The 12,728-nt window shown below is 40.7% G+C and overlaps 1 protein-coding gene across 1 annotated transcript in view; it reads right to left on the reverse strand.

Annotated features, from left to right (window-relative positions):
• Positions 1 to 2,133: 2,133 nt before the first annotated feature.
• Positions 2,134 to 12,728, reverse strand: part of gfra4a (GDNF family receptor alpha 4a) — a 156,390-nt gene continuing 145,795 nt past the window's right edge. The window contains exons 7-8 of the mRNA XM_048594100.1: positions 12,449 to 12,612; positions 2,134 to 2,386 (exon numbers count right to left, since the gene is read on the reverse strand). Of these exons, the coding sequence (XP_048450057.1) occupies positions 2,246 to 2,386; positions 12,449 to 12,612 (305 nt within the window). The 3' untranslated portion in view covers positions 2,134 to 2,245. The remainder of the gene's footprint in view (positions 2,387 to 12,448; positions 12,613 to 12,728) is intronic.

Below are 12,728 nucleotides of genomic sequence, written 5' to 3' on the forward strand. Positions count from 1 at the left end.
GCCTAGACCCTTTTCTGATGAAGGGTCTAGGCCCGAAACGTCAGCCTTTCTGCTCCTATGATGCTGCTTGGCCTGCTGTGTTCATCCAGCCCTGCACCTTGTTGGAAAAACCCATCTGGTTTATTAATGTCCTTCAGGGAAGGAAAATGCCATCCATACTCTGTCTGGCCTACATGAGACTCCAGACCCACAGCAATGTGGTTGACTCTCAACTGCCCTCTGGGCAATTAGGGATGGGCAAAAACGCTGCCTTAGGCGACTTCCTCATCCCATGAATGAATAAAGAAGAAAAAGACCAGAGTATAAAACAATTTATATATAAGGAATGCAAAATAATGATAAAATATTAAATATTATCTTGCAATAATGGCATAATTCCTCCTCAACCACGTCAGAAAATACAGGGCCTTTACATCTTAGCTTTCATGTTAGGAATTTGTGAACTTTAATGGAGTTCCAACACGATCTATGAGAACTAAGATTTCTGTTCAGCAGTGCTAGGCTAAAAAAACTGTCGAAAATTATGATGAAATTTCTGTCTGGTATCTGCTGTGGCTGAGCAGCTCTACTCTGAATCAGACACTACTGGTTCATGGCCCACATCAGAATCTTCAGCACAAAAACGCAAGCTGACAGTCTGGTGTAGTACTGAAAAAAACTACATTTTGAAGGTGACATTGAGGCCTAAACTGAATTCTCATGGGACTATTTCAAAGCACAGGTGAATTAACCTGTGTCCTTCTCAATATTTACCTCTTCAGGGCAGTATGGTGGCTCAGTGGTCAGCACTGCTGCCTCACAGCGCCAGGGACCCGGGTTCGATTCCACACTCGGGAGTGCCCCAGTTTCCTCCCACAGTCTGAAGATGTGCAGGCTAGGTGGATTGGCCATGCTAAATTGCCTGTAGTGTTCAGAGATGTATAGCTTAGGTGGGTTACAGGGGAATGGGCCTGGGCGGGATGCTCCTTGGGTCAGTGTAGACTTGTTGGCCCAGAGGGCCTATTTCCACACTGTAGGGATTCTACAGATATTTATAAAACTTATGATGTGCATCCCTTGGCTGTTGTATTTCTTAAACTGTAACAATGACAACACCTCAAAAATACTCACTCGCCTGCCATGCACATTTGGACATTCTGAGTTTGTGAAAGGTGTTACATAAATTCAAGCTTCTCTTTTCTGCTGTAAATGGATGTTTAAAAGTCTAAAATGACTGCATATTTTCCTTTAGGAAGATGATGCTTCCTTTAAGAAGTGAGTACTCGGGAGGAGAGAGTTGGGATTTCCTGAAGAGATGTCTCTAGTTTCGCAGAGGATCACCAAGCGTTTGCTCATACCGACTAAAGTCTGAAATATTGGAATTTATTTCTCCCTCAGTGTCCTGTGGTACTGAGAACTGCTTGATGGCCACGAATAGAGGAACCGAATGGTAATTTGTGAACTCCAAATGCACCAAACTCCTCTTACATTCAGGATTTATGTAATATTTGACGAGGAATCACCAGTTTTTGAATCCGCAGCGTATATTTTACATAATATGGATATGGCGATCGACCTTGAACATCTCATAATGGGTACGTAAGCTTAGCATTTCTAAAAAAAAAATGGCGGTGAATTAAATACCAACGAAAAGTAACCGAAAGGAAATAAGCTTTGGGATGTCCTGCTGGGGCCATAGTTTCCTTCCCCATTCTGATAGGTAAAGTTAGAGGGAACTTTAAACTGGTTACTTAGGTACTATCTTTTCTACAAATAAACGTCCTTACACTCAGAAGGCGGCGTGGTCACTTGTTGAAAGTTCTCCAGGATCCATCCTTGCTATTGTTTGTGGGGCGGGGGGGGGGGGGGTACTGGTGGTGCGTGTGTAGTTTTATTTTCATTGACAACGTTATCACCTGGTACCACGGTCTCCTCGGTAACAAATAGCCTCCCCGCCGGAAGTGCGCTTCGCGAAATGAGTTCCCCCTCCCCCCCTTTAAACGGCTGAGGTGTGCGTCGCAGAATTTCTTCCCCCCAAACCCCCGGCAGAACTGTTTCCGGTATTCCTCCGTTTCCGGTAGAGGAAACAGAATGGCGCTTGGACGGCGTAAAATCTGAAGTGTCCTTCGTGTTAAAATCTTTCCCCGGCCAGGGAGAGAGCTGGATGAAGTTTAATATACATTGGTGTTTGTGTGAGCGTGGAGAGAGAGAAAGAGAGAGACAGAGAGAGAGAGAGAGAGGTGGATCTGTCCACCCTCTAGATTGTTCACATTGTAAAGTGAAAGTGGAAGGAGGCGAGCAGAACGCCCCAGACCAGCTCCGCTCGGCTTCCTACAACCACTGCCAGGCCCAAAGCCTCGGAGGCCGAGCGTGTCGACTCTCTCCACAGTGTTCTGTCGTCAGCGACCTGCAAAGAGAGATCAGAAGAAATGATCATTCGTGCAGCACAGAAAGAGATCATGCACCCACCGTGAACTTATAGTTCCAATCCTCCATCTGCGAGCAAAATCAACCTGCGCGTGTTTACCTTTTGCAAATACAATTGGGAGGTGCTGGAGTAGAGGTATTGCATTTATAGATTTGTCACCTGGATACCAAGATTTAAATTCCACCTTGACGAAAATGTGGAATTGAAAGCTGGTCTCAGTCATTGTGACAGTGAAGCTACCATTGATTGTCCTTAAAAACCCACCTGGTTTACAATGATCATCTGGTCTGACCAACATACCATTCCAAATCCATCAATGTCATTGAGTCTTTACTGCCATCTGAAATGGCCCAGCACATCTCTCAGTTCAAGGGTAATTAGAGATGGATAATAGATCCAGCAACACCCACATGCCAAGAAATAATAAAAAGTCCCTTTTGAATGTTGGATGTACATCTGTCCATTTCTCTTGCACATTTATCTATTGGTCTCCCTTTCCGGTTCCAAAAAAAGTTAGAAATTATCACTCAAAAAGCTGGAACTTTATTGCATCTCTGCATGGCTGTGGGCGAATGGGACATTATTACTAATGCAGCAAGGTAGTGAAAGGTGGCAACCTAGGATTCACATAACAAATAGTTCCTAGTTTTATATTGAATGATATAACGGTATAAGATCACTCTTAAAAAATACAATCCCTCTATATCAACAATGTTCCAATAATTAGGCAACATCAGAGGAGCAGGAAAGTTGACGCTTTGGGTTAGGACCCTTCCGAAACGTCAACTTTCCTGCTCCTCTGATGCTGCCTGGTCTGCTGTGCTCCTCCAGCTCCACACTGTGTTATCTCTGACTCCAGCATCGGCAGTTCTTACTGTCTGTTCCAATGATTAACTTTTTTCTCAACATAAACAATCGGCAATCAACATTCATAAATAAAATGAACTTGTTTTTTATAGCTTGTTCTCTCAGATAAACGTTATTAATAATATCACCGAAGGTAAGATGCATCTCCAACTGTTGGATTTGGCTTTCATTACTCTCAGCAATGCGTTGCAAGCTGCACAGTTGATGTGGTGTATTTTTATAATCTGATTACTGATAATTAACATTTAAGAAGAAATCAAAATACTTCATTTTAACCAATAGAACTTTGGCACATGATTTTATTTTTAAGCAAAATCACCACTATTAGGTTAACAATGCAGTTTATGTCTACGTAGATTATACCACAGGTTTACCTCTCATTTCCCCCAAGAATTTTCTTAAATTACACATAAATTCAGAAAGCTACTGCTGTAGGACCACCCCCATAAGTGGTCCTCTAGAGAATTGTCCTCTACTCCAGCTATTCTCGGCTAAAACTTTCACTTACCACCTCTTGGCTCTGGATTTTCAAACAGGGCAATCTCCCAGCTCTGTTCCCTCACAAAATTTAAAGTGAGATTAATTTTCACGTGTTCTCCACACAGCCAGCAGTTTATTAAAAAATCTGCTTATAGTGCAGGTTTATCTGTGATTTGTTTTGGCTATTTTCTGTCAATAAATCATCCTGACTAGTTCCAATCCATAACCAACTCTCAACTACAAAATCTAGGTAAATTGAAATCAAGCAACCTTCTTGGGTTCCATGCATCCCCATAATGATATAGCCTACTCTGGAATGCTCTCAAACTGACATTTAGATTAGTTATCCCCATTTACAATTATTTGATCTGATGAAGTAAATGGATTTTACAGTCTTTCAGGGTAATGTTTTTAAGCAAAGTCAGCCCATACTCCCAAAACAAAACCATCTGTCTAGACTGTATTCCTTGCAGGCATTTTAGATATCACATCTCCAGCTCTGTATCTGAGTACATCCTCCTGCTGTTTTATAGCTTTATCTCTTCTGTTCTGACATTATTAAACAATGTCTAATTAGAAGAACAAGGTGTAGAATCTATTTGCGTGGAGCTAAGAGACTACAGGGGTCAGCAGTTATTGGCAGGAGTGGTTTATAGATCACCAAACAATGGAAGTAATTTAGGGCATGGTATAAATAAAGAAACTAGAGGTGTGTGAAGTAAGGGAAATGTAATAATCATGGGTTTATATTTAGACTTGATAAATCTAATGAGTACCAGTGCTATGGAGTAAAGAGTTACTAGGATATGTTCGAGAGAGTTTTCTGGAGAAATATGTTGAGTAACCATCTTGCCACAGGCTATTTTAGATCTAATTTTATGCAATGAGAAAGACCAATAAATAATCTTGTAAGTAACCTTTAAGAAATAGTGACTATAGCATGATAGAATTTTCCATTAAATTTGAAAAAGAAGGTATAGCTTAATGTGAAACCAGATTCTCAAATCTAAATTAGGGTAATTATCAAAGTATTGGGAGGACTTTGCCTGCAGTCAATTGGAAAAATGTATTGAATAGTTTGACAATAGATAGGCAATGGTTAGTATTTACAGATTATATTATTATTTGATGCTTATTTTTTAAAAAAAGAATCTGCATTCCTTTAAGGCAAAACTGCCAAACAGAAAAAGCAAGAGAACTGTGGTTAACAAGGGAAGTCAAAGATAGTGTTAGATCAAAGACGGAGGCTTATAAAACTGCCAGAGAAAAAGAGTCCGAGGATTGGGGGAATTTTAGAATGTAGGACCAAGAAATTGATGCAGAAAGAGAATATAAATATAAGCTAGCAAGAAGCATAAAAATAGACTATAAGTTTCTGTAGAGTCATAGTGATATCCAGCACAGAAACACACCTTCAGTCCAACTTGTCCATGTCAACCAGATATCCTAAATTAATTTAATCCCATTTACCAGCATTTGGCCCATATCCCTCTAAACCTTCCTATTTATGTACCCAGCCAGATGCCTCTTAAATGTTGTAATTGTACCAGCCTCCACCGCTTCTTCTGGGAGTTCATTCCACACATGCACCACCTTTTGCCTAAAAAAGTTGCCCCTTAGGTCCCTGTTAAATCTAACCAATGCCCTGTACATAATTATGTAAACAGGGAAAGATTAGCAAAGAAAAATATGGCAGAAGCAGAAGTAACACTAATGGGAAATGAAGAAATGGCAAAGAAGGGAAATAATTGTTTTGTTTTTGTGTTCATGGAGGAAGATGCAAGGCCTCTGCCTGGAATAACAGTTCCTGTGTATTGAAGGTTAGCCAATAAGGCCACTATTTTAAAAGGAAGTAGAGAGAAAACAGAAATTATTCATTGGTTAGCCTGACATTGGAACTAGGAAAATGCTAGAGTCTGTTATAAAATATTTAATAGCAGAGCACTTTGACAACAGTGACAGGATTGGATAGAGTCAGCATGGATTTATGAGAGGGATGTTATGCTGGACAAATCTACTGGAATTTCAAAGATTTAACCAGTAGAGTTGATACGGGGGAACCAGTGGCTGTGGTTTACTTGGACTTTCAGAAGGATTTCGTTAGGTACCAATAAACATGTAAAATTAAAGTGCATGGGTTTGGGGATGGTGTACTGACATGGATACAGAACTGGTTGGCAGACAGGAAGCAAAGAGTAGGAATAAATGAGTCATTTTCTGAGTGGCAGGCAGTGACTAGTGGAGTACCGCGGGGAAGTGCTTGGATCACAGCTGTTCATTGAAAGACATTGTAGCTGTTGATTTCATTTGGCATAGTGAGGTTATAGAGCATGTTAAGATTAATAGAGGAGGTATTAGATGTCTTAGTGAGCGTGAAGGTTCGTAAATTCCCAGGGTCTGATGAGTTGTAGCGCAGGTTGCTGTGGGAGGCAAGGGAGGAGATGCTGGGTCCCTGACAGAGATATGTAGTACTTCGCTGGCTATAGGTGAAGTGCCAGATGACTGGAGGATAGCCAATGTGGTTTCTTTGTTCAAGAAGAGTAAACTTATTACAGTGGAGTTATTCTCACGTCATTGGTAGAGAAATCATTGGTCTGAGAGACAAGATTAATTAACACTTGGAAAGGCAGGGATTGATCAGGAATAGTATAGATTTGTTAGAGGGAGGTCCTGTCCAACTAATTGAGTTTTTTGAAAAGGTGATTAAATATATTGATGAAGGCAGTGCAGTTGATGTGGTTTACATGGACTTCAGTAAGGCCTTTGGCAAGGTCCCACATGGAAGACTGATCCAAGTCAAGTTGGCAAACTGGATCCAAAACTGGCTCACAATTAGGAGGCAAAGAAAGATGGTGGAGGGTTGTGTTTATGATTGGAAGCCTGTGACCAGTGATGTACCACAGGGATTGGTGCTGAGACTCTTGCTATTTATTATGTACATTCATAACTTGGATGTCGATAAAGAAGGTAAAATTAGTAAGTTTGCAAATGGCACAAAAATTGATGGTGTTGATAGTGGGGAACATGGTCTCAGTCTACAGTCAGATATTGGTCAGCTAGTAAATTGGGCAGAGCAATGTCAGATGGAATTTAATCCCAATAAGTGTGAGGCAATGCATTTTGGCAGTTTTCGTAAGGGAAGGATATACACAATGAATGATCAGTCCCTATGGAGTACTGAGGAACAAAGGAACCTTGTAAAACAAGATCTCTGAAGTTGTCAACACAGGTAGATACAGCGATGAAGAAGGCATTTGGGATGCTTGTCTCCATTAACCAGAAGATAGAATATAGGAGCGAGGACATTTTGTAACAACTTAACAAAACATTGGTTAGGCCACAGATGGAATACTGTGTGCAGTTCTGGTCACCATACTATCAGAAGGACGTGATTGCACTGGCGTGGGTGCAGAGGAAATTCACCAGGATGTTGTCTGGAATGGAAAGTCTCAATTATGAGATGAGACTGGATAGGCTGGATTTGTTCTTTGGAGCAGAGGAGGCTGAGGTGGCTTTGATTGAGGTATACAAAATTATGAGAGGCATAGACAGAGTGGATAACGAGAGGCCTTTCCCCATGGCAAACGTATCTAAGACTAGAGGGTATAAGTTTAAGTCTATGAATTTAGAGGGTGTCTAAAGAAATACTTTTCCACCCAGAGGGTGGTGGAGGTGTAGAGCATGCTGCCTGAGAGGGTGGTGGAGGCAGTGCTCTCGCAAATTGAAGAAGCATTTGGATGAGCGCTTAAAATGTCAGGGCATTGTAGGCTATGGACCAAGTGCTGGGTAAGTGGGATTATTGTGTTTGATAATGGAGCAGCTTGGCTAGGGGAGTGGCAAGTTCTGGAGCACAAGTCCTCAGTACTATTGCCGGAATGTTGTCAGGGCCCATAGCCTTTGCAGTATCCAGTGTCTCCAACTGTTTCTTGATATCACGTGGAGTGAATCGAGTTGGCTGAAGACTGATATCTGTAATGCTGGGGACCACCGGAGGTGGCCGAGATGGATCATCCAGTCGGCACTTCTGGCTGAAGGTTGCTGCGAATGCTTCAGCCTTATCTTTTGCGCTGATGTGCTGGGCTCTTCCATCATTGAGGATAGGGATATTTGTGGAGCCTCCTCCGCCAGTGAGTTGTTTAATCATCCACCACCATTCACAACTGGATGTGGCTGGACTGCAGAGTTTAGATCTGATCCATTGGTTGTGGGATGGCTTAGCTCTTTCTATCACTTGCTGCTTATGCTGTTTGGCATGCAAATAGTCTTGTTTGGTGGCTTCACCAGGTAGACACTTTATGTTTAGGTATGCCTGGTGCTGCTCCTGGCATGCCCACCTGCACTCTCCATTGAACCAGGATTGATCCCCTGGCTTGATGGTAATGGTTGAGTGGGGGATATGCTGGGCCATGAGGTTACAGATTGTGTTGGAGTACAATTTTGCTGCTGTTGATGGCCCACAGCGCCTCATGGATGCCTATTTTTGAGTTGCTAGATCTGTTCGGTGATAGTGCCTCACAACACGATGGAGGTTATTCTCAATGTGAAAGTGGGACTTCATCTCCACAAGGACTGTGTGGTGGTCAGTCTTAGCGATACTGTCAATGGACAGATGCATCTGCAGCTGGCAGATTGGTGAGGATGAGGTCAAGTATGTTTTTCCCTCTTGTTGGTTCTGTCATCACCTGCCACAGACCCAGTCTAGCAGCTATGTCTTTTAGGACCTGACCAGTTTGATCAGTGACGCTGCTGCCGAGCCACTCCTGCACCCAGAGTATATTTTGTGCCCTTGCCATCCTCAGTGCTTCCACCAAGTGTTGTTCAACATGGAGGCTACATGTGAAGTTATACACGTTTATGTGAAACAGAAAAAAAGAATACTATTTAAATGGTCATATGTTGGGAAATCTGGATCTGACTGTCCTTGTACACCAGTCAATGAAAATTGATAGGTAGGTGAGGCAAGTAATTAGGAAGGTAAATTGTATATTGTCCTTTATTTCAAGAGGATTTGAGTCAAGAAGTAGGGGTGTCTTACTGCAGGTATACAGAGCCTTAGTGAGACCACACTTAGAGTACTGTGTGCAGTTTCAGTCTCCCGACCGAAAAAAGGATGTACTTACCAGAGAGGGAGTGCAGCGGAGGTTCACTCAGCTGATACCGGGAATGGCAGGTCTGTCTTATGAAGAGAGATTGGCTTGACTGGACTTTGTTCATTAGAGTTTAGAAGGATTAGAGGAGATCCAATTGAAATTTTAAAAATTCTAACAGGTCTGGATGAACTAGATGCAGGGCGTATGTTTCTCCTGGTTGAGGATTCTAGCAAAAAAGGACACAGTTTCATGATACGGGGTGGACCATTTAGGACTGAAATGAGGAAATACTTCTTTACTCAAAAGGGTAGTGAACCTGTGGAATCCTGTACAACAGAAGGCTGTGGAGGCCGTGTCATTAAATATATTCAAGAAAATGATAGATAAGTTTATAGATTTTAAAAGCATCAAGGGACATGGGTAAAAAGGCAAGAATATGATGTGAGCCATTATGATGTTGAATGACAGAGCAGGCACAAAGGGCTGAATGGCCTACTCCTGCTCCTAGTTTCTATGCTTCTATGATCCCTTATTCTCCTTAGTGTTCTGACTAGATGGACCGCTGCTGTTAACAGTGCAGTCCAGGTAACTGAAGCTGGGGAACCTTCCTAATCTTTACAGCCCAGTCAAACACTGGGACAGTGAAGTTAACCACTGACCAATTAGAGGTACTGGAGGACAGAATTCAATATGTGAACAAAAAATAAAATCCTGGAAATCTGCCAAAAAAGGAGAACCAGTTTGTGATGTTCAACTATGTTTTCAATTTCTGGTGTAGACTTTTCTGTCATAATTATTAACACTATCTGATCAATGATAATGATTGCCTAATTTTAAAACGGACAATTTAAGTGGTGGGAACTAAATGTACAATCTTAGGAATTTTTAAAGGAAAACGTGCCACTAAGTAACCCAATTTATTCTAACATTAAAGTAACTTTGCAAGCTAAGTAATTGGCAATATTTTATTGGCAGTATTGAAAGCAGTGAGTTTAACATAGTGTATCCTATTTGGAACTTATAAAGCCATTGTTGCTGTCCTTCATGAGCTCTCGTTTGACTTGATTGATAAACCATTTAACTTGGTGTTTTTCACAGCTCCTTTACAATACTCTTTGGCCTCAATTTATTTCTTAGTGATAAGCACAGATAGGCTTTGACTGCAGTGTTTTAGTGATTTAATCAGTTCTTCCATTTCAAATTCACTTTAATAGAATGTGGATGAGTCCCATTTTGAACCGATTTTCCACTCAAAGCCTAAAATTTTCATTTCGGTTTTCAGTTCTGTTGTTGACACCCTAAGGGGTTCGATTCCTTCTTTCCTCTTGTGATCTGTCTTTGTTTGCAGTGCTTGAGGTTACTGGCATTTAATGCACTAGAGTATGGTGTATCATTACGGATGTTTTAGAATAGTGAGACTAATAGCACGTAGAATCTGAGTTTCGATTTCATCTTTGCAGCTAAAGAATATGACTTTTAAAAACATAAACGTAAAAAGCTGGTATCAGTAAAAATGAACACTGTGAAGACCTCCAGGTTGACATAAAAACCTAACTAGTTCATTGATTTTCCATAGGAAATTTAATCTGCTGCCCTTGCCTAAAATGCCCTTAAATAGGACTCCAAACCAATATTGTTGACCTTTCCCTCTGAAGCAGCCAAGCAAGACATTCTGTATCAAATCACTTACAATTTTAGAAAATTAGGTAACTACCATCCAGTTAGCTTAATATCCGTTATTGGGAAAAGTTGGCTTCTATTACAAAGGATGTAATAGCAGAGGATTGTGGAATACCTAATATGATCAAGCAGAGTCAGCATGGCTTCGCAAAGGGAAAATCATTCCCAACAAGTTTATTAGAATTCCTTGAAGAAGTAACCAGTCGGATAGATAAAGGAGAAGCAGTAGAGGTAATATCTTTGGATTTTCAGAAGGTAATTGATAAGGAAGTAGAGGTTAGGATACTTGGTAAGATAAGAGCCATTTGTGTTGGAAATAGCATATTAGCATGGATAGAGAATTGGCTAACTAATAGAAGACAGAGTTCGGAGGAGGAGGTGAATTTTCAGGATGGGAACCTCCAAATAGTATAGTTTCAAAGGGATCAGTGCTAGGGCCCACAGTTATTTAGAATATATATTAATGGCTTGGATGAGGAATGTGAAAGTACTTTCGCCAGGTTTGTGAATGACAAAAATAGGTAGGAAGGCAAGTGGCGAGCATGACACAAAGTCTGCATAGGGAAATGGTTTAGTGGGCAAAAACTTGGCAGATGGAATATAATATTAAAAAAAAAGATGAACTTATGCACTGAGGCAGGATAAATCAAGGAGGTGAATATTATCTGACTGGAGAAAGACTGCAGAAAGCTACTGAATAATGTATGAATCACAATCAGCAAGCATCAAAGATTAGTAGGTGACCATAGGCAACAGAGAATATTGCCCTTCATTTTAAAGCAAATGGAGTATTAAAGTAGGGAGATTTTGCTAAAACTACACAAGGCACTAGTCAGACTACAGCAGAAATACTGTAAACAGTTTTGCACTCCTTGTGAAAGATATAGTAGCATCGAAGGCAGTCCAAAGAAGGTTCACTAGGCTGATCTCCGGTGAGGAGGGACTGGTTTATGAGAAGAGGTTGAGTAGATTGAGCCTGTACTCATTAGAGTTTGGAAGAATGAGAGGCAACTTTATTGAAACATATAAGATCCTTAGAGGAATTGACAAGAGTTTGAAAGTTTTTTTCCCCTTCTGAGAGAGTCTAGGACCAGAGGGCATAATCTCAAAATTAAGGGATCACCCATTTAAGTTAAAGATGAGGAGGAATTGCTTCTCTGAGGGTAGTGAATCAATTAAATTCTTTACCATGGAGGGCTGTTGAGACTGTGTTTGTAAATGTATTCAAGGCTGAGATATACAGATTTTAACCAGTAAGTGAATCAAGGATGATGGGGAAAAGGCAAGAAAATGGAGTTGAAAAGTATCAGACCAGCCACAATTGCATTAAATGGAGGAGCAGTCTCAGTGGGCTGAATAGCCAACTTGTGCTCCTATATCTTATGGTCTTTACTGAGTTTGAGTGTTTCTCAAGGTTTTGCTGGGATAAAAGGGATGACTTTCTTTCTGATATTTGTAATGCAATTGCTTCAGGTGTTCCTGTCTAGTGTAATACTGCTTTTTTTTTTCTCTTTTGTATGTAATAAACATTTATGTTCTTTTGTTAAAGGTACATTGGCAACCTCTTGTGAATATGTTCAGTGACTGACCTCTATGGGAAACAAAAAAAAACTCATTGTCTACAAAGCCAGGTTTAACTCTGGGATATGAATTACCTAGTAACATCATCAGTTGGAATCTTAATCTACAAAAACAGACTCACAGCCAAGTTCAGTCATATTCTCACTGTCATGTACACGTCCCCTACCAACAAGAATCTGTTACAAACTGAGTTATCAATAACAAGAATCTGAGTTGATTTCTTTCCTCTCCTGAGCACGGGAGTGCTTTAATTTGAGTTTACTTACTTCAGCAAACATCGAAATTAAATTACACTGGTCTGTGCAGTAGGAGAACATTTTTTTTTGCTACATTCTATTCCTACCTGCGTAGTTAGTGATGGGTCAAATATATTTTCGTCTAGGTGTGAAAGTTCTGTGTCATTTGAGTGTTTGTCCATTCGGGTCTGCGATGTGGGGAGAGTTGACTGTTGAACACTGGAGCCTGTGTTAAGATCTGTCCCATTTCCAAATGCTTGAAATGCATTCTCTGTAAATAAAGAAAAAAAAGTCAGGTTTAAATCCATGAGGTATAGGATATCAGTGTTGATTCATTATTCTATTTGAAATATTGTCCTATCTTCAGAAGATGCTGCAATCCAACGT

This window comes from Rhincodon typus, chromosome 1 (genome assembly GCF_021869965.1).
Source record: "Rhincodon typus isolate 14 chromosome 1, sRhiTyp1.1, whole genome shotgun sequence".
Taxonomy (NCBI): domain Eukaryota; kingdom Metazoa; phylum Chordata; class Chondrichthyes; order Orectolobiformes; family Rhincodontidae; genus Rhincodon; species Rhincodon typus.